Genomic DNA, 22,611 nt, shown 5'->3' with positions numbered 1-22,611 from the left:
CTGTCTGCCAAGGCCTTCTCATGGCCCCTTCTGGCTCTCATAATTTCTTAAGCTCCTTCCTGCTAGCCTTATAATCTTCTAGATCTCTATCATTACCTAGTCTTTTGAACCTTTCGTAAGCTCTTTTCTTCTTGACTAGATTTTCAACAGCCTTTGTACACCACGGTTCCTGTACCCTACCATCCTTTTCTAGTCTCATTGGAACGTACTTATGCAGGAACTCCACACAAATATCCCCTGAATATTTGCCACATTTCTTCCATACATTTCCCTGTGAACATCTGTTCCCAATTTATGCTTCCAAGTTCCTGCCTAATAGCCTCATGTTTCACCTTTCTCCAGTTAAACACTTTCCTAACTTGTCTGTTCCTGTCCCTCTCCAATGCTGAGGTAAAGGAGATAGAATTGTGATCACTATCTCCAAAATGCTCTCCTACTGAGAGTCCTGACACCTGACCAGGTTCGTTTCCCCAACACCAGATCAAGTACAGCCTCTCCTCTTGTAAGCTTATCTAGATATTGTGTCAAGAAACTTTCCTGTACACACCTAACAAACTCCACCCCATCCAAACCCCTTGCTCTAGGGAGATACCAATCAATATTTGGGAAATTTAGATCTCCCACCATGACAACCCTATTATTATTACACCTTTCCACAATCTGTCTCTCTATCTGCTCCTTAATGTCCCTGTTACTGCTGGGTGCTCTATAAAAAAAAATAAATCCTAGTAGAGTTATTGATTCCTTCCTGTTCCTAACTTCCACCCACAGAGACTCAGTGGGCAATCCCTCCATGACTTCTTCCTTTTCTGCAGCAGTGACACTATCTCTGATCAGCAGTGCCATGTCCCACCTCTTTTGCCTCCCCCCTCTGTCCTTTCCAAAACATCTAAAGCCTACCACTCTAAGTAACCATTCCTACCCTTGTGCCATCCAATTCTCTGTAATGGCCACAACATCATGTTCTAAGCTCATCCGCTTTGTCCATAATACTCCTTGCATTAAAATAGACACACCTCAAACTACTGGTCTGAGCCCATCCCTTCTCTATCACCTGCCTATCCTCCCTCCTGCACTGTCTACAAGCTTTCTCTATTTGTGAGCCAATCGCCTCTTCCTCCGTCTCTTCAGTTTGGTTCCCATCCTCCAGCAATTCTAATTTAAACTCTTCCCCAATTGCCTTAGCAAACCTCCCTGCCAGGATATTGGTCCCCCTCGGATTTAAGTGCAACTCGTCCTTTTTATACAGGTCACTCCTGCCCCAAAAGAGGTTCCAATGATCCAGAAATCTGATAGATTTGATTTGATCTGGTGGAATGATGTGACTTGTGAACAGCCTCGTGCATGTTCTGAGGGTTTGTTCTGGCTGATCTTTGTCTGGAGTTTCATGTCAGACTGTCGGCTGTTTGGCACTAGTCTTCTGGATTTACTGAAGATCCTGTGCCTTTGGAAAGCATTGGGCGGGTAGGTGTTTTTACACAGCGAGAGGTAAGTATGTGGAACTCCCTGCTAGGGGTGGTGGTAAAGGCAAATACTTTAGGGATTTTTTAAGAGACTCTTGGCAACATGGATGAGAAGTAATGGGCGGAACATTCGCTTGACAGTCTTTGTTTAGTGAAGTTTTTCATTGATTCTGTTGTAATTCTCTGAACACAGAAGACAATGACTCGGGGTGGTGAGGTTGGGCAAACTTTACCTGGAGAGGTAGAGGCCAGAGGGCATGTATTTAAGGTGAGGAGGTAATTTAAAAGGAAATGTGAGGGGCAAGTTTTTTTTACACGGAGAGTGGATTGTGCCGCCTGGGATGGTGATACTTTAGAAACTTTTAAGAGATGTTTAGAAAGCACATGGATGTGAGAAAAAAGGAAGGATGTGGACATTGTGTAGGCAATAGAGATTATTAGTTAGATTACTAATTTTACTGGGTCGAAGGGCCTGCTCCTGTACTGTACTGTTCTATGTTCTATATGGTTGCATGCATGTACTTTGTTAATAAACTTGCTTTAGCTATGTGGGAGGGCAGCTCCTACTTTGATCTTGGAGTCCGTTGGCCTGATTTGGGAGTAGTTTGAGGGGCGGGCACAACATTGTGTCTGCAGGGCCAGTACTGTGCTGTGTGGTTCCATGTTTGGTGTTCAGTGCTAAGAGGCAAGCCTCTCTACGGCACACTGAGTACAGTTGCTTTGCCAGATATCTTTTTTAGCCCAGAAGGAAGTGGACAGGAGAGCGGATATTGCTATTTAAAACACAAGGTTACGCTTCAGTTCTGAGTATTGCTGTAAACTGTCTTTGGGTCAATTTAACCTCACTGACTATTTTTGGGTAATAATGTGTGTATTGGGGCTTCAGTGAAGACTGTAATTACACCTCTGCTAGTGCTGTTCCTCAGGAAGTAGATACTTGCAGTTAATCATGAAACTATAATCGCTGCTGAACTCAAATGTAATCTCTTATTTCAGTTGAGTAGTTTAAGATAGCTGGCCTCGTTGGTTGGAGAACTACAGACCCGTGGTCTTGGCTGCATCTGCAGCCCTGTCGGTCCTCATTGTTGGATCTTGATGTTTTTGATCTGAGATTCTTTGGAAGTCAAGGATGGGGGGGTGGAGGGAGGGAGAGGGGGGAGAAGAAGAAGAGACGCAGGTTGCAGGACAAAGAAGCAAAGAGGACAAACCAGCTTGCCGATTCTAAACACAGCCAAGAGAAGATCTGCAGATGCAGTCAAACTTCAAGGAAAATAACAATTATACAGAATAACCAAACACCATAAGACATAGGAGCAGAATTAGGCCATTCAGCCCATCAAATCTGCTCTACCATATCATAGCTGATTTATTATCTGTCTCAACCCCATCCTTCTGCCTTCTCCCCATCACCTTTGATGCCCTTAGTAATCATATAGACTCTCTCACTATAGTAATCATATAGACTCTCCCACTATAGTGATCATATAGACTCTCCCACTATAGTAATCATATAGACTCTCCCACTATAGTGATCGTATAGACTCTCACCAGATCCACTCTTGGGTTAGGACTATATTCTTTAGAATGTAGAAGATTGAGACGAGCTTTGATAGAGGTATACGAAACTGATTGGGTAAATGCAAGCAGGCTCTTTTCCCAATGAGGTTGGATGGGACTACCACCAGAGGTCATGGTTTAAGGGTGGAAGTGGAGAAGATTAAGGGGAACATGAAGGGAACCTTTTTCACTCAGAGGGTCATGAGAGTATGGAATAAGCTGCCAGCACAAGTGGTGCATGTGAGCTCGGTTTCAGCATTTAAGAGCAGTGGTCCCCGTGCAAGTCGGTGGGAGTAGGCAGTTTAGACAGTTTCGGCACAGACTAGATGGGCCAAAGGGCCTGTTTCTGTGCTGTACTTCTCTGTGACTCAATATTACTGTTAACCCTAACTGTTAATGGTTTTGTGTAGTGCCCCTGGGGTGATACCAGTTGTATACTGGGAAATGTATACCTTGTTCATGTTCCATAGTCTTTCAGTTCCCTCTCTTAATTCAGCATAGTTCTGGTGTTTTTCACTTGATTGATTTCTGTATGTTATTGTGTTTGGAATGTCTATATCTATTAAGTAAGTTGTTCTTGCTTATTTATCCTGTAATATTATATCTGGATTGTCCTATCTGTAATAATGGATCAGTCATACTATAATTTGTAGGACTTTGACTCTAAAACTGGATCAGGCTTATATTTATAGTAAGGTATGGTTTATGGAAATACCAAATATAACATGGCACATAATGAATGAAAGATGGTATATTATTATTAATGTTTTTTGCGTTTACAGGTTTGTTGTCTTTTGCACACTGCTTGTTTGTCCATCTTAGTATGTAGTTTTTCAATGGACTCTTATTGTTTCTTAGAGAACATGAATCTCAAGGTTGAATATGGTGACATTTACGTACTCTGATAATAAACTTACTTTGAAGTAGTAGAGGACGTATCTTTATGGTGAGAGGAGCAGTTTTTGTGTTTTTACATAGTAGTGGGTGACTGGAATGGTCTGCCAAAGGTGTGGGAGCAGATACAATAGCAATGTTTGAGGTATTTAGGGGGTCATATGGCCAAACAGGAGGGGATAGTTTGGTCAGCAAATTGTGTTAGGCCAAATGGCTTGTTGATGTCCTGTAATGTTTTTTTTCCCATGTATATCTTCCCTGTCCTGTCACTTCATATCTCCTTCCATCATGCACGGTCTGGACCGAGCACTCTGGTCCTGTACTCGCTGGAGTTTAGAAGAATGAGGAGGGAAACTCATTAAAACCTATCGAATATTGAAAAACCTAGATAGAATGGCTGTGGAGAGAATGTTTCCTATAGTGGGTGAGTCTTGGACCGGATCTACAGTCTCAGAATACACGGACGGTTAGAACAGAGATGAGGAGGAATTTCTTGAGCCAGAGGGTGGAGAATCGATGTAATTCATTGCCAAGGGTGGCTGTGGAGGTCAAGATATTGAGTATATTTAAAGTGGACGATGATAGGTTCTTGATTAGTAACAGGGTGAAGCCAGGAGAATGGGTTTAAGAGAGATAATAAAGGATGGAATGGGGAAGGACACGTTGAGCTGAATGGCCGAATTCTGCTGCTGTGTTTTAGGACGTTTGGGCAGCATCCTAAAGCGATGCTTACAATTCTTTTCAATACATACTACCCAGATCCTTTACACAGTCCTCAACAAATATCATCATCTTTTCAGAGAGGAGCAATCAGGGACTGTATGACTGTCCCTGGGAAGGGACACCACTGTAATCCACACTTCACTGGCAGCTGTAGGTGATCGTGTTCAGGCGTTGACTGGAGTGACTGTGTCACCATTGCGGCTGCAGAATTATTATGTGACCCGCTGTGGTCCTACTGCCCGTGGGAGCACTGCAGTGATCTAGACCCACACCTAATGAACACCCAACTCCTCAGAATCAGGTTTAATTATCAATGACATATGTCAGGACTTGTGTTCTGCAGATTAGTATAGTGTAATGTATAAAAAAAAGCCATAAATTGCTATGATATTTTATATGTAAAATTCAATAAATAGTGCAAAAAGAGAGTAAAAATATGTTCTTGAGTTAGTTGATAATCTATTCAGAAATCTGATGGTGGAGGGGAAGAAGCTGTTTCTAAAACATTCAGGTTCCTATACCTCCTTTCTGATGGTTGCAATGAGAAGAGGGCATGTGCTGGGTGATGGATTTCATTAACGGAGGATGCCGCCTTTCTGAGGCACCACCTTTTGAAGAGCACCATGATGGAGCTGGCTGAATTTGTAACACTCTGCACCTTTTTCTGACCCGGCGCAGTGGCCCCTCTGTACCAGATGGTGATGCAACTAGTTAGAATGCTCTTTAAAGTACATCTGTAGAAATTTGCGAGCCTCTTTGCTGACATACCAGATCTCCTCAAACTAATGAAATATAACTGCTCTCGTACTTTCTGCATAATTATCATCAACGCTTAATCCACACAGGGCTCTCATTCCCAGTCACAATTGCAGGGAGGATGAGGAATATGTCCACAGGGGGCTCTCATTCCCAGTCCCAGTGGCAGGGAGGATGAGGAATACGTCCACAGAGGGCTCTCATTCCCAGTCCCAGTGGCAGGGAGGATGAGGAATACGTCCACAGAGGGCTCTCATTCCCAGTCCCAGTGGCAGGGAGGATGAGGAATACGTCCACAGAGGGCTCTCATTCCCAGTCCCAGTGGCAGGGAAGATGGGTAATGTGTGATGGGTGGTGGCATGGTAGCACAGTGCTATTACAGTACCAGTGACCCTGGTTCAATTCCCACCACTGTCTGCAAGGAGTTTGTATGTTCTCACTGTGACTCTGTAGGTTTCCTCCGGGTACTCTGGTTTCTCCCCACATGCTGACAATGTACAAGTTAGTAGGTTAATTGGTCGCGTGGGTGTAATTGGGTGGCGTGAGCTCGTTGGGTCGGAAGTCCCTGTTACCATGCTGTATTGCTTGAATTATAAATTGACCTGGCCAGGATCTGGAAGATGTGGAGGATTGCTTTGAGCTGCTGTGATCAGGGGCATTTGGTGATTCAAGGGAAACTTTCAGAACTGAATTGGAAAGGGTGTTTTTCAGGTTTAGAAATCGAGGCTATAGGTTTAATGTGATGGAGAAAAATTTAATAGTGGAGCCACCCCTGATTGCATGAACATTGATTTCTTCAACTTCTGGTATTCTATGTTCCCCCCCCCACCCCCCGCTTCTCTCTTTCATTCCCCATTTTGGTTACCCACTCACCTTTCGCTTTTCCTTACCTGTCATCACATCCCTCTGGTGCCCCATCTCCTCCTCCTTTAGACCCTTTACCTCTTCCGCCTATCACCTCCCACTTCTCACTTCATCCTCTTCCCCACCCCACCCACCCACCTTTGCCCTCACCTGTCACCTGCCAGCTTGTACTACTTCCCCTTCCTTTCCAGTCCTGATGGTCTCAGCCTGAAACGTTGACTGTTTATTCCCCTCCATAGATGCTGCCTGACCTGCGGAGTTCCTCCAGCATTTTGTGTTTGTTGCTCGGATTTCCAGCATCTGCAGATTCTCTTGTTTAAGATTTAAAAGGAACTTCAGGGATAACTTTTATTATACAAGGGTGGTATCCACATGGAACGAGCTGCCAGAGGACGTAGTTGAGGCAGGGACAATAACAATTTTTAAAACACAGTTAGACAGGTACAGATAGAAAAAGGTTAAAAAGTTTTGGATCAAACTCTGGCAAAGGAGCTACCTTGGATGGAGTATTTTGGTTGGCATGCAGTAGATGGGCTGAAGGGCCCATTTCAATACTGTGTCTCTGAGAGCAGAACAGAGGATGCATCTGACTGGATCACTGCTTCAATGCGTGGGCACAGAGGACCTCGGATGACCCAGGTAGACAGGGTGGTGAAGAAGGCGTTTGACATGCTGACCTTCATCAGCCAGCGCACAGGAGTTGGGAAGCTGTGGTGCAGTTATATAGGAAGGTGGCGAGGCCTCAGTTAGCCTACTGTGCATTGTTATAGGAAAGATGTAAACTATAAAGAGTGCAGAAAAATATTTACTAGTATGTTTCCGGGACTTGGGGAGCCTGAGAGGTTGCGTAGACTGAGACTTTATTCCATGGAATGTGGGAGATTGAGGGGTGCCCTGATAGAGGTGTGTAAGTTCATGAGGGCATAGCACATTGTCTTTTTCCCGGGGGGGGGGGGTTCTAGAAACAGGAGATGATACGTTACGATCAGAGGTGAGACATTTAATAGGGATATCAGGGGTTACTACTTCATACAAAGGTGGTGGGTATTTGAGTCTCTTAGATAGGCACATGGATGGTTTTTTAAAAAAACAGACTTTGTGGGAGGAAAGGGTTAGGTTGATCTTGCAGTAGGTTAATAGGCTGGCACAACCCTGTGGGCTGAAGTGCCTGTACTGCACTGTGCTGTATTGTTCTGTGTTTCAAATGGCGATTGAGGCCAGCACATAGGTAGTGTAGTTAGCATGATGCTGTTACAGCTCAGGGCATCGGAGTTCAGAGTACAATTCCAGTGGCTTCTGTATGTCCTCATGGTGAACGCATTGGTTTCCTCTGGGTACTCTGGGGGTGGTAGGTTAATTGGTCATTGTAAATTGTCCAGTGATTAGACTGAGGTTAAATAGGTGGGTGAAATGTGGAAGCTGATTTGTAGATTCAGTGAGTGGAACAGAGAACACAGATTGCGAGTGAACACGTTAACTATTTATTAGCAAATGGTGAAACACTAAACCGGGCGTCTGGTTTAACCAGTGCTCATCTAATCTATACAAACTGTGATTCTCAGCGTTCAGTAACCCTTTTAACTTAATTGGTACTCCATTAAATCTCCCCAAGTTATAAAACTACAAAGCTAAGCGTGCTATACGCGAGTAAATGCGAGGCGCCCGTCTACGTATATCTACAACACTCTTCCCCTTTTGTCCTTCTGCACTGGTCTGTTGCATGCCAGCAGCCATAGACCACAGACACAGATTTTAATGTTAAACAAATATATTTTCAATACCTACCCAAAATATAGACAATTAAAACAATTGCTCCCCTAACGAAAAATTAACAGTGCAATGCATCTTAGCTCACAAATTGTGGAGATCTGGAAATAGTTCCTCCCAAGTCTTACTCAAACTGAGTCCTAGGATGGCAATCCAGAAGGTTCTGGAATCCATGGAAACAGATACAGGTGTCTGTGAGGAAGAGTTCATAAATCCACATTAAGATGACACAAGGTGACGATCACAGAAAATTCCAGAATACAAGTGATCGTCACATAACACACTGGATCCACACAGGGGTAACGAGGTGACAGTCACAGAAGATTCCAGAAGTCAAACGGTCGTCACTTAAATACTAGAGTCCATGCAGGGATAACAAAGTGATGCCTAAGTTCCAAAATCCATGTAGGGATATCACAAGGTGATGGTCACGGAATATTCCTTGACACAAGTGGTCACCACTTAACACACCCAAATCTATGTACGGATTAGCAAAAAGTGGTCGCCACAGAATACGCCAGAAATCCAAGTATGGATCATACAAAGCAACAGTCACGTATCCAGTATGCACTATGCCGCAAATTATCACAAATCTTCTGGACACGGAGAAATATTGGGAACGCCCACTGCTGCAGTGAACTTAACTCAACTCAACTCACTCCCTCGCTGGTAACTCACAGTCCGTTGCATCGCTTAGCTGCCGAAATTGTCAGAAACCTCCCGAATTCAATAGAAAAAACCTACACTCATTTGTTATATGATGCCATCCCCTCGCCTCGTCCTGGCGCACCTACATGACGCCATCCCATGCCCTGTCCAGGCGCACCTAGATGATGCTTACGGTTAATACAAGCAACGTTGACAGGTAACAGGTCACCACTTCAGCTTGAAGGGGGCCCTAGAAGCAAAGGGAAAAGAGCAAGTCCCTCACACCCGTGAGGCGCCCAGCATCAGAAACGGGTGCCTTGGTGTGCAGTGCAACCGATGGGAAAGAGGTGCTACGTTCTTCGAACGAGCTGACCATTGACCGACACAGTGGTAGCTGCTTTCAGTCGGCAGATAAGCCAGCCCTTCACTTCACTGGGTTACTGGGCAGTGCAGCTCAATAAGTGGGTTGCTGGCGCTGTGCAGCGTCCATGCTGGATTTGGGGCTCACCCCTCCCATTGTTTCTGCTCTCCAGTGTTTGCTCAGTGAAGACGAGCTGGATTGTGTGTGTGTGTGCGTTCGCTTGCAGATTGCTGAGGGCTTGTTCTTGCCGATAACATCCATGCACCATCAATCTACAAAACATATCACTTGGGGACATGAGCTATATTATTTATATTTTGTGTGACTGTATGTTTACTGCTGTCTTCTATGTGCTGTGTACGCCTGGGACTGTGTTCTGCAAGTGTCCTTGACCCTAGAGGAACAGTTTTGTTTGGCTGTGTACGTGTATTTAGGTGGCAGAGTGGAACGTCTCTACCAAAGGAAGTGTAAGGAGCTTCTTCCCTCTGCTAGCCTACGAGTCACGCCCTTGGCAAGGTGTAGCACTCCTGATCGGCCATGTGAAGCCGTGGGAGCAGTTGGTGCATATCGCAAGTCCTTGTTATGCGACCACTGACAGCAGGCAGACAATCTCCGCAGGGTATTATATTCTCTGAACAGTATTATGGCTGGGGTCCACAGTCTTACAAACACACTGCCCAGAAGAAGGTGAATGGCAAACCACTTCTGCAGAAAAATTTGCTAAGAATAATCATGGTCAAATGATGATCACCCACGTCATATGACACAACACATAATGATGATAATAGATTCGTGTATGGTTGATTGATCATTAAACTTTAATCTGAAATAAATAAACATTGAAATGTGATCCTGGACGGGAGCGTTGTAGAGACCTCCGGCAGGCTGATGAGGCCAGTTCGCTGGGCAACAGTGAGACGGGTTGGGATGTAGGGCCTGGTTCCATCCTGCGTGGCTCATTGCATTGAGGACACAATTTCTCATTTAATGGCTTTGTGTTGCAGGTCGGTTATTCTGAGTGAGGGGCCGTGTAAGCGTTTCTGATTAACCATGAGTGTGATCGCCTACCTGAAGACTCACTTCATTGTCCACCTTCTGCTGGGATTTGTGTTTGTTGTCAGTGGCTTCTGCATCAACTTCATCCAGCTCTGCACTCTGCCCATCTGGTTATTCAGCAAACAACTCTACAGGCATCTCAACTGCTTTCTCGCCTACTCGCTGTGGAGCCGTGAGTATCTGGCACTGTTCTGCTCATGGTTTTCAAGTTCAAGTTTATTCAGCTGCACTCATGTATACAGCTAAACAAAGCGTTGTTCCCCAGGAACCAAGGTGCAAAACACAGTACATATATTGCATACAGCACGTAAAATAATATTAACTGTTAATAATAAAATATTCTGCAGATGTACAAGGTGATATAAAGTGCACATATCACATATAGTTAAATATCAACAGTATAATGCTACTGGTGTTGTCGTAGATACTGTGTACTGGGTAGTAACAGAGTGTTCAGAATCTCACAGCCTGGGGGGATGAAACTGATACCCAGTCTAACAGGCCTTGTTCTTGTACTGTATTATATTCTGCCTGATGCTAGAAGATCAAAGAGATTGGATGGGATGGGTCATTGGCAATGCAGAGGGCTCTGTGAATGCAGCAATTGTGGTGTATCCTTCGTGATCGTAGCTGTTCGGTTCAATCGGGAGACATGGGTAGCTGGTCAATCACCTGACGTAAAGCAAACTGAATCTTGTATCACCACAGTGTCGTGTGTTGGGGATGTGCACTCTACAGAGATTAGCTCCCCAGCTAATCCATGTGGAGCCGGTCTTGGGCATGCTTGAAGGACCTGCAGTCTGTGAGGGCAGCTTGGACACAATGGAGGAGGGGCAGGGTTGACAGATTCAGTAAAACTAAAACAACATGCTGCAGGTTTCCTGAAGTCGTAAAGCATCACAGATAGATAGGACTAGTCAGAATAATAGAAGGGCCAAATGGCTTTGTCTGCATTGCAGTGCTTTATGACTCTACAACTCAGCGAAAGGCCCTTCGGCCCATTCTGCCCAGTCCCATTGACCTGCACCCGGACCATATCCCTCCATTCTCCTCCCATCCATGTACTTGTCTACACTTCTCTTAAATGTTGCAATCAAATCCACTTCCGCTGGCGGCAGCTCGTTCGACACTCACACCACCCTCTGAGTAAAGAAGGCCCCCCGCCCCCCAGGCTCCCTTTAACAGTCTTAACGTAAAAAACAGAGAAGGCTTGAAGTCCTTTGCAGGTCAGACAGTTTCTGCAGCGACAGAAACTGTTAACCTCTCATTTCAATGACGTTTCATCAGGACTCCGTGTATCTCTCCACCAGTGCTGCCTTCCCTGCTGAGTGTGCTAGTGCTTTTCTGTTCTGGTTTTCAAAAGTACAAAAGCTTTTGGGAGAGGTCCTGTTGTAATAAATGTAGGGAAGCACCAATGCTCAGGAGCAGAAGAGACGACAGAAAGTGGTGGATACAGCCCACTCCATCACACCTTCAAGGAGTGCTGTCATGAAAAAGCTGTGTCCGTCATCAGGACCCCCCCCCCCCCCCCCCCCACTTCCCCATCCAGGCCATGCTCCTTTCTACCTGCTGCCATTGGGAAGGAGGTACAGGAGCATCAGGACCCACAATATCAGATTCAGGAACAGTTATTACCCCTCAATCGTCAGACATTTGAACCAGTGTGGATAACTTTACTCGCCTCAACTCTGAACTGACACTCACCTTCAATGACTCCACATAGAACATAGAAATCTACAGCACGTTACAGGCCCTTCGGCCCACAATGTTGTGCCAACCATGTAACCTACTCTAGAAACTGCCTAGGATTTCCCTAGGGCATAGCCCTCTGTTTTTCTAAGCCCCATGTACCAATCTAAGAGGCTCTTTAAAAAAAAACCCTATTGTATCCACAACTCGTGTTCTCAGTATTATTTTTTTAAATTAAACAATTTGTCGTCTTTGTTTGTCAGCCTTTGTTTATTTTCTTAAATTCTATTGTATTTATTGTTTTCCTGTTAATGCCCACAAAAAAATGAATCTCAGGGTTGTATATGGTAACATGTATGTACTTATAACCATATAACAATTACAGCACGGAAACAGGCCATCTCGGCCCTTCTAGTCCCTGCCGAACTCTTACTCTCACCTAGTCCCACCGACCTGCACTCAGCCCATAACCCTCCATTCCTTTCCTGTCCATATAGCTATCCAATTTAACTTTAAATGACAACATCGAACCTGCCTCAACCACTTCTGCTGGAAGCTGGTTCCACACAGCTACCAGTCTCTGAGTAAAGAAGTTCCCCCTCGTGTTACCCCTAAACTTTTGTCCTTTAACTTTCAACTCATGTCCTCTTGTTTGAATCTTCCCCACTCTCAATGGAAAAAACCTATCCACGTCAACTCTATCTATCCCCCTCGTAATTTTAAATATCTCTATCAAGTCCCCCCTCAAACTTCTACGCTCCAAAGAATAAAGACCCAACTTGTTCAACCTTTCTCTGTAACTTAGGAGATGAAACCCAGGTAACATTCTAGTAAATCTTCTCTGTACTCCCTCTATTTTGTTGACATCTTTACTATAATTCGGTGACCAAAACTGTACATAATACTCCAAATTTGGCCTTACCAATGCCTTGTACAATTTCAACATTACATCCCAACTCCTATACTCAATGCTCTGATTTATAAAGGCCAGCATACCAAAAGCTTTCTTCACCACCTCATCCACATGAGATTCCACCTTCAGGGAACTATGCACCATTATTCCTAAATCCCTCTGTTCTACTGCATTCTTCAATGCCCTACCATTTACCATGTATGTCCTATTTTGATTAGTCCTACCAAAATGTAGCACCTCACATTTATCAGCATTAAACTCCATCTGCCATCTTTCAGCCCACTCTTCTAACTGGCCTAAATCTCTCTGCAAGCTTTGAAAACCTACTTCATTATCCACAACGCCACCTATCTTAGTATCATCTGCATACTTACTAATCCAATTTACCACCCCATCATCCAGATCATTAATATATATGACAAACAATATTGGACGCAGTACAGATCCCTGAGGTACACCACTAGTCACTGGCCTCCAATCTGACAAACAGTTATCCACCACTACTCTCTGGCGTCTCCCATCCAGCCACTGCTGAATCTATTTTACTACTTCAATATTAATACCTAACGATTGAACCTTCCTAATTAACCTTCTGTGTGGAACCTTGTCGCAAAGCCCTTACTGAGTCCATATAGACAACATCCACCACTTTACCCTCGTCAACTTTCCTAGTAACCTCTTTAAAAAAAATTCAATAAGATTTGCAAATCATGACCTTCCATGCACAAATCCATGTTGACTGTTCCTAATCAGACCCTGTCTATCCAGATAATTACATATACCATCTCTAAGAATACTTTCCATCAATTTACCCACCACTGATGTCAAACTCACAGGTCGATAATTGCTAGGTTTACTCTTAGAACCCTTTTTAAACAATGGAACAACATGAGCAATACGCAAATCCTCCGGCACCATCCCCGTTTCTAATGACATTTGAAATATTTCTGTCAAAGCCCCTGCTATTTCTACACTAACTTCCCGCAAGGTCCTAGGGAATACCCTGTCAGGACCCGGAGACTTATCCACTTTTATATTCCTTAAAAGCGCCAGTACTTCCTCTTCTTTAATCATCATAGTTTCCATAACTTCCCTACCTGTTTCCCTTATCTTACAGAATTCAATATCCTTCTCCTTAGTGAATACCGAAGAAAAGAATTTGTTCAGAATCTCTCCCATCTCTTTTGGTTCCACATATAGCTGTCCAGTCTGATTCTCTAAGGGACAAATTTTATCCTTCACTATCCTTTTGCTATTAATATAACTGTAAAAACCCTTGGGATTTATTTTCACCTTACTTGCCAAAGCAACCTCATATCTTCTTTTAGCTTTTCTAATTTCTTTCTTAAGATTCTTTATATTCCTCGAGCACCTCATTTACTCGATGCTGCTTATGTTTATTGTAGATATCTCTCTTTTTCCAAACCATGTTACCAATATCCCTTGAAAACCATGGCGCTCTCAAACTTTTAACCTTTCCTTTCAACCTAACAGGAACATAAAGATTCTGTACCCTCAAAATTTCACCTTTAAATGACCTCCATTTCTCTATTACATCCCTCCCATAAAACAAATTGCCCCACTCCACTCCTTCTAAGTCCTTTCGCATCTCCTCAAAGTTAGCCTTTCTCCAATTAAGAATCTCAACCCTGGGTCCAGACCTATCCTTCTCCATAATTGTATTGCAACTAATGGCATTGTGATCACTGGACCCAAAGTGCTCCCCAACACAAAACTCCATCACCTGACCTATCTCATTCCCTAACAGGAAATCCAACACTGCCCCTTCTCTAGTCGGTACCTCTATGTATTGCTGCAAAAAACTACCCTGCACACATTTTACAAACTCCAAACCATCCAACTCTTTTACAGAATGGGCTTCCCAGTCTATGTGTGGGAAATTAAAATCTCCCAGAATCACAACCTTGTGCTTACTACAAATATCTGCTATCTCCTTACAAATTTGCTCCTCCAATTCTCACTCCCCATTTGGTGGTCTATAATACGCCCCCATAAGTGTTACTACACCTTTCCCATTCCTCAATTCCACCCAAGTAGCCTCCCTAGACAAGCCCTCTAGTCTATCCTACCAGAGCACGGCTGCAATATTTTCTCTGACAAGCAATGCAACACCTCCCCCTCTTGTCCCTCCAATTCTATCACACTTGAAGCAATTAAATCCAGGAATATTTATTTGCCAATCACACCCCTCCTATAACCATGTTTCACTAATAGCTACCACAACATACTTCCAGGTATCAATCCATGCTTTAAGCTCATCCACCTTTCTTATAATGCTCCTAGCATTAAAATAAATGCATTTAAGAAATTTTCCACCTTTTACTCTCTGTTTATCACTAACAGTGCAAACAACTTTACTATTTTCTTTTTCTTCCTTCACCCCTACATCTGTTCCCACACTCTGGTTCCCTTCCCCTCTTGTATCTAGTTTAAATCCACTGGAGCCTCTCTAGCAAGCCTACCTGCAAGAATATTTGTGCCCCTCCAGTTCAGATGTAAACCGTCTCGCTGGAACAGGTCCCACCTTCCCTGGAAAACTGCCCAATTATCTATAAATCTGAAGCCCTCCCTCCTGCACCAGGTCTTCAGCCACGTGTTGATCTGCGCTATCATACTATTTCTAAACCCGCCTGCACGTCGCACTGGTACTTTGATAATAAATTTACTTTGACTTTTGTACAAATTCCTCGCATTTTCCCCGTTTTAGGGTGGTGATGCGTTTTACTTCTGGAACCTCGGTATGCAACAGCTTTCTAGTTCCCCCCCTCAGCTGTGGCTGTGTTGTTTAAAAGTGTGTTTGATGGTTTGTTCCTGCTGCCAGTGCACGTGTTAACCTGCTCCTCTGCTTTCTGTCTCTGCCCTTAGAACTGGTCCTGCTGCTAGAATGGTGGTCCGGTACGGAGTGCACGCTTTTCACTGACCAGGCCACTGTGGACAAATTTGGCAAGGAGCATGTCATTGTCATCTTAAATCACAATTATGAAATTGACTTCCTGTGTGGTTGGACCATGTGTGAGAGATACGGCGTTCTGGGGGTCAGTAACACTAACCATTTGTCTCTGTGTCCTCCGTTACCACCTGCAGAGCTCGCAAGATGCTGAGGCTTCCTCTGATCCCTCCTCCTTCTGCAGGGAAGTGATCTTTGCGAGGATATCAGTTAACTTGGTTTCCCTCCCACCTTGAACTCGTCCCCACTGGCACGTGCCGATGTACTGATTAGCTTCGTTTGTCATGTACGTCAAATTGTACAGAGTGCAATTTGTCATTTTCATCAAATCAAATCAGCGAGGATTAGGCACCACAATCGCACGGCCACAGCTCACTAACTCTAATCTTGTGTCCTTTGTGGGTGGAGGGAAACCAGAGCTTCTGGAGAAACCCATGCAGTCACGGGGGAGAACACACAAACTCCTGACAGACGTTTGCTGGAATTGAACCCTCCCCCCCCCCCCCCCTTTGCAAGTGATGTAGTAGCATTGCACTAATCACTACGCTACCTGCCACCTCAGATACCTCTCTGTACTTAATCCCATTTTCCAGGATTTGGTCTGTAGCTGACTATGCCTTGGTAATTCTAGTGCTTGCCTAGATAACTGATGTAAGAGCCTTCAGGCAACGTGCTTCAGCTTCCAGCAACAACCTTGGTGATAAAATTCCTCTTTATCACTCTTAAGCCTCATGCCAAACACTTTGGTTTTAGACACCCCTTATTTGGGGGTGACCGTGGGGGGAGAGGGGGAGATTCTGCAGATACTGGAAATCCAGAGTAACTCTCTGGAGGAACGCAATAGATCAGGCAGCATCTACAGAAAGACATAACCAGTTGATGTTCCGGGCTGAGGCCCTTCATGTGACTGGAAAGAAAGGGGGGGAAAGCCTGAATAAATAGTTGGGGCAGAGGGAGAGAAGGACAAGCTGGCAGGTGATAGATGAGACCAGGTGAGGGGGAAGGTAGATGGGTGGGGCGGGTGGATGAGGTGAGAAGTTGGGAGGTGACAGGTGGGAGAGGTGAAGAGCTGAAGAAGGAATTTGATAGTAGAAGACAGTGGACCATGGAAAAAAAGGGAAGGAGGAAAGGAAGCAGAGGGAGGTGGACAGCTGAGAAGAAGGGAGGGAGTAAGAGGGGAGCCAGAGCGGGGAATGAAAAAAAACAACCATTTGATGAAGAGTCTCAGCTTGAAAGTCGACTGTTTATTCTCCTCTACTGATGCTGCCTGATCTGCTGAGTTCCTGCAGGATTTTCTGTGCTTCCCATTGCCTTCCTTGTTTATGGTCATGGTGGCTGTCAGGACATCCATGTGCTCAGTACCTAGGGTTCGGACAGTCTTGGAATTAGCAAGTTCATGTAACTGCCTGAGTAGACATTGCTCACTGCCCACGTGGCTGTGAGTAAGTTCAAGATTCAAAATTGTTTAATGTCATTTCCAATACACAAGTATAAAAGAGAATGAAATAATTGTGCTTTGGATCTGATGCAACACGAAAAAGCACAATAAGATAAAGAATACAAAAATAATAAAACACACAATAAATATAAATACATAAGATAGCTTATATACATTGTATGTCCACAAAGTGATGCTAGGCACTAATCAAATGTAGTTGATTACACTTAGATGGGGAGTGTTGGGTTGACTTGGTGATGTTGGGAGGGCAGAGGGTGCTGTTGGAGTGTTGGTGGGAAGATTGGTGATGAGACAAATGCGTGCTTCACTCTTTTTTTTTCCTTCTCCATGCTTAGAGTTCCAAAGTTTTGGCCAAACAGGAGCTACTGTACGTCCCCCTGATCGGATGGACGTGGTACTTCCTGGAGATAGTTTTCTGTAAGCGCCGTTGGGATGAGGACCGAGACACCGTCACGAGTGGACTTCAGGCACTGCGGGACTACCCACAGTACATGTGGGTGAGTGCGTCTGGTAAAGATCTGCCCAAGGGGGAGCAGGGAAAGATTGGGGATGGGCAAGATCCTGAGAGGCTCCAGAAATGCCAGCAGCATTTTGTATGAGAAACTCAGGCACCGACTAGTCCAAATGCAGGCTGGCGTTTGACTCCCATTGTTCAGAATCAAATTCATTTATTTCTCACATCACACAGAGGAGAAGAATTAGACCATTCAGCTCATCAAGTCTGCCATATTTGCTGACCCAGGGTTCCGGCCGTTGGGCCTCAACATCTGGACTTCTGGTTGGATCTTTGTTGCTGTGCTGATCTTTTAACTTACTATAAAGTGAAGTTTGGATCGGTACGTGGATGGGAAAGGTATGGAGGGCTGAGGGCGCAGTGCAGGTTGATGAGGCTAAGCAGAATTAATAGTTCAGCACAGGCTGAAGAGCCTGTTTCTGTTCTCTATGACCCCATTACTCTAAAATCAATCTAACCCTTCCCTCCCACGTAGCCCTCCATTTTCCTAACCTATAGCACTGTATAAGAAGTATTCACAAGGAAAATGTCTCAAAGACTGTCCCATAAGGCAGGCCAAGCAAGCCTGCAGTAGGTTGAGGCCACCCTTTCAGTTCTGGTCACTACATGATGTGGTTGCACTGGAGAGAGGGCAGAAGAGATTCACCAGTGTTGTCTGGATTGGAACACTTTAGTTATGGTGGGAGATTGGACAGGATGAAACTGTTTATCGTGGAGTGAAGGAGGCTGAGAAGTGACCTGATAGAAGGTTATTTGATCATGATGCATAGTTAGAGATTGGATGAAAGTGTGGTAGTAAGAGGTAACATTTTATTTATTTATTTTAAACAGAGTGTGGGAGGCTTGCCAGTAGAGGGAGATACATGAGGGACATTTCAGAGACTCGTAGATAGGCACATCGATGATAGAAAAACGGGGGGTTATGCTAAAGGGAAGGATAAGATTAATCTCGGACTAGAATCACAGAGCACTGCAGCATAGAAGCAGACCCTTCAGCCCATCCAAACTATTCTGCCTAGTCCCATCAACCTGCAGCTGGTCCATAGCCTTCCCATCCACATACCGATCCTAGCTTCTCTTGATAGAGGTTTCAAAGGTCGGCACAATAACATGGGCTGAAGGGCCTGTACTGTGCCGTAATGTTCTACGTTGTTTAGATACTAGATTCTTGACCCATGTGCTTTCCCCCTTCAGTTTCTGCTGTACTGTGAGGGCACTCGGTTTACCGAGAAGAAGCATCGGATCAGTATGGAGGTGGCTGAGTCAAAGGGCTTGCCGAAGTTGAAACATCACCTGTTACCCAGGACCAAAGGGTTCACCACCACAGTGGAGTATCTCAGGGGGACTGGTGAGCTGGAGGTCTCGCACTGTGGGCAATTGCTTTTCCCTGCCATCCCCTCTGTGAATGTTTCCCTGTCCTCTCCCTCATGTCGGTCTCTAGTACTTACTGTGTCCCCTCGCTTGGTTACACCTCTAACCGGTGTCCAGATTGCTCACATACATTGATTTCTCCAACTTCCCATCATTTCTCCCCCTTCCTTCCTTTTTCCAGTCCCCATTCTTGTTCCCTTATGCCCCCAAACTTGTCCATTGCTGGACTGTGCTATGGTCTCAACTTTGGCTTTGTGAAGAGTTTCAAGGATCAAGGTTAGCCCAATGCATCGCTGGCACCAGCCATCAAGGACATAAAAATACAGAAAGGTGCTGGAAAAGGGCCATATGCAGTCCCTATAAAAAATGTTCCCCCCCACCCCCCGCAGAAGTTTTCATGTATTATTGTTTTACAGCATCAAATCACAGTGATTTTTCTGACACTGATCAACAGAAAAAGAAGCTTTTGTGTCAAAGTGAAAACAGATCTCTACAGTGACCTAAATTAATTACAAATATGAAACACATAATAATTGATTGCATAAGCATTTACCTCCTTCAAGTCAGTGTTTAATAGAGGCACTTTTGGCAGCAATTACAGCCTTGAGTCTGTGCAGATAGGTCTCTATCAGCTTTGCACTTCTGAAAACTGCAATTTTTCCCCATTCTTCTTGACAAAACTGTTCAAGCTCTGTCAGGTTGTATGGGGATCATGAGTGAACAGTCCTTTACAAATCCAGCCACAAATTCTCAATTGGATTGAGGTCTGGACTCTGACTTGGCCACTCCAGGACATTATATAGGTATCTGTGAGTCTTGTGAGACCATGGATTTGTGCCTTGGAAGGTATCCAGGGTGCAGGTCTGGGCAAGGTTGTATGGAAGACCGGCAGTTGCCCATGCTGCAAGTCTCCCTTCTCCACGCTACCGATGTTGTCCAAGGGAAGGGCACTAGGGCCGATACAGCTTGGCACAGGTGTCGTCGCAGAGCAAAGTGTGGTTAAGTGCCTTGCTCAAGGACACAACACGTAGCCTCAGCTGAGGCTCGAACTAGCGACCTTCAAATCACTAGACCGACGCCTTAACCACTTGACCACGTGCCAACACATTAACTTTGTTGTTTTTTAGCCATTCCTGTGTAGCTTTGGCTTTCTGCTTGGGGTCATCATCTTGCTGGAAAACAAATCTTCTCCCAAGTCGCAGTTCTCTTGCAGACTGCATCAGGTTTTCCTCCAGAATTTCTCTGTATTTTGCTGCATTCATTTTGCCCTCTACCTTCACAAGCCTTCCAGGGCCTGCTGCAGTGAAGCATCCCCACAGCATGATGCAGCCACCACCATGCTTCATGGTAGAGGTCGTGTATTTTTGATGACGCGTTTAGTCTGATGGCCAAAAAAAGCTAATTTTTGTTTCATCGGACCATAAAACCTTCTATCTGACCTCAGAGTCTCCCACATGCCTTCTGGCAAAGTCCAGTTGAGATTTTCAACAGTGGCTTTCCCTTTGCCACTTTCCCATAAAGCTGCAACTGATGAAGCACCTGGGCAACAGTTGTTGTATACGCAGTCTCTCCCACCGCAGTCACTGAAGCTTGCAACTCCTCCAGAGTTGTCATAGGTCTCTAGGTGGCCTCCCTCACTCGTCCCCTTCTTGCACGGTCACTCAGTTTTTGAGGACAGCCTGCTCGAGGTAGATTTACAGCTGTGCCAGATTCTTTCCATTTCTTGATGATTGACTCCAAGGGATATTCAGTGACTTGGGAATTTTCTTGTATCCATCTCCTGACTTTGCTTTTCAAAGAGAGGCAAGACTGCGCAGGTGCGTGACGTCAGCCAGTAGAGTGGGAAAGGTTTAAAGAGGCAAGGAATCTTCAGCAGTTTTAGATTCGGAGCAAGAAGGCTGCGAGTGGACCAGCAAAGGATTTCCGGAGCAAAGGCATTTTATGATTTGGGGTAAAAGAGAGGCAACACTGCACAGGCGCGTGGCGTCAACCAGTAGAGCGAGAAAGGTTTAAAAAGAAGACTGCCATATCCAGCAGGCAGCATTCGGAGTGGGTAGCAGAGTGATAGGGCTTTGACTGAACGGGCTTAGGCGGTAGCGAGGCAAGGTAGGTTTACCTGTGTTAATTGCGGAAAGGAACTACGTGTGTGAAGCTGGATTTCTGTGCTCGGTGTTGGTTGTGGGAGGTCCTGGAGTCTTCCAGCCTCCCGGATGGCCATATCTGCACCCGGTGTGTCGAGCTGCAACTCCAAGGGACAGCGTTAGGGAACTGGGGTTGCAGCTCGATGACCTTCGTCTGGTCAAGGAGAGCAAAGAGGTGACAGAAAAAAGCTACAGGCAGGTGGTCACACGGGGGCCATGGGAGACAGACAAGTGGGTCACAGTCAGGAGGGGAAAGGGGAAGAGTTAGGTACTAGAGAGTACCCCTGTGGCTGTACCCCTTGACAATAAGTACTCCTGTTTGAGTACTGTTTGGGGCAGGGGGAGAGACAGCCTTCCTGGGGGAAGCGACAGTGGCCATGCCTGTGGCACAGAGTCCAGCCCTGTGGCTCAGAAGGGCAGGGAAAGGAAGAGGAAGGCAGTAGTGATAGGAGACTCTATAGTTAGGGGGTCAGACAGGCGATTCTGTGGACAAAGGAAAGAAACTCGGATGGTAGTTTGCCTCCCAGGTGCCAGGGTCCAGGATGTTTCAGATCGCATCCACGATATCCTGCAGTGGGAGGGAGAACAGCCAGAGGTCGTGGTACATATTGGTACCAATGACATAGGTAGGAAAAGGGAGGAGGTCCTGAAAACAGACTACAGGGAGTTAGGAAGGAAGTTGAGAAGCAGGACCACAAGGGTAGTAATCTCAGGATTACTGTCTGTGCCATGTGACAGTGAGTATAGGAATAGAGTGAGGTGGAGGATAAATGTGTGGCTGAGGGATTGGAGCAGGGGGCAGGGATTCAGATTTCTGGATCATTGGGACCTCTTTTGGGGCAGGTGTGACCTGTACAAAAAGGATGGGTTGCACTTGAATCCCAGGGGACCAATATCATGGCAGGGAGGTTTGCTAAGGCTACTGGGGAGAGTTTGAACTAGAATTGGGGGGTGGGAACTGAATGAAGAGATTGGGGAAGAGGAGGTTGGCTCACAAATAGAGAAAGCTTATAGACAGTGTGCGAGGGAGGATAGGCAGGTGATAGAGAAGAGACACGCTCAGACCGACAGTTTGAGATGTGTCTATTTTAACACGAGTATTGTGAAACAAAGTGGATGAGCTTAGAGTGTGGATCAGTACTTGGAGCTATGATGTGGTGGCCATTACAGAGACTTGGATGGCTCAGGGACAGGAATGGTTACTTCAAGTGCTGGGTTTCAGAAAGGTCAGGCAGGGAGGCAAATGAGATGGGGGCGTGGCACTGTTGATCAGAGATAGTGTCACGGTTGCAGAAAAGGTGGACGCCATGGAGGGATTGTCTATGGAGTCTCTGTGGGTGGAGGTTAGGAACAGGAAAGGATCAATAACTTTACTGGGTGTTTTTTATAGGCCGTCCAATAGTAACAGGGATATCGAGGAGTAGATAGGGAAACAGATCCTGGAAAGCTGTAATAATAACACAGTTG

General features: G+C 45.2%; 1 protein-coding gene across 2 annotated transcripts in view; it reads left to right on the top strand.

Moving 5' to 3' along the window:
- LOC140198792 (1-acyl-sn-glycerol-3-phosphate acyltransferase gamma-like) overlaps positions 1-22,611 on the top strand; it is a 78,727-nt gene that overhangs the window by 31,410 nt on the left and 24,706 nt on the right. For both annotated transcript variants that reach the window (XM_072259824.1, XM_072259825.1), the window contains exons 2-5: positions 10,038-10,261; positions 15,578-15,747; positions 17,454-17,615; positions 18,827-18,980. In XM_072259824.1, the coding sequence (XP_072115925.1) occupies positions 10,084-10,261; positions 15,578-15,747; positions 17,454-17,615; positions 18,827-18,980 (664 nt within the window). In that variant the 5' untranslated portion in view covers positions 10,038-10,083. The remainder of the gene's footprint in view (positions 1-10,037; positions 10,262-15,577; positions 15,748-17,453; positions 17,616-18,826; positions 18,981-22,611) is intronic.

Source organism: Mobula birostris, chromosome 6, assembly GCF_030028105.1.
Source record: "Mobula birostris isolate sMobBir1 chromosome 6, sMobBir1.hap1, whole genome shotgun sequence".
Classification (NCBI taxonomy): Eukaryota; Metazoa; Chordata; class Chondrichthyes; order Myliobatiformes; family Myliobatidae; genus Mobula; species Mobula birostris.
The sequence above is the reverse complement of the archived record's forward strand: the minus strand, read 5'-3'. Positions and strand labels throughout refer to the sequence as shown.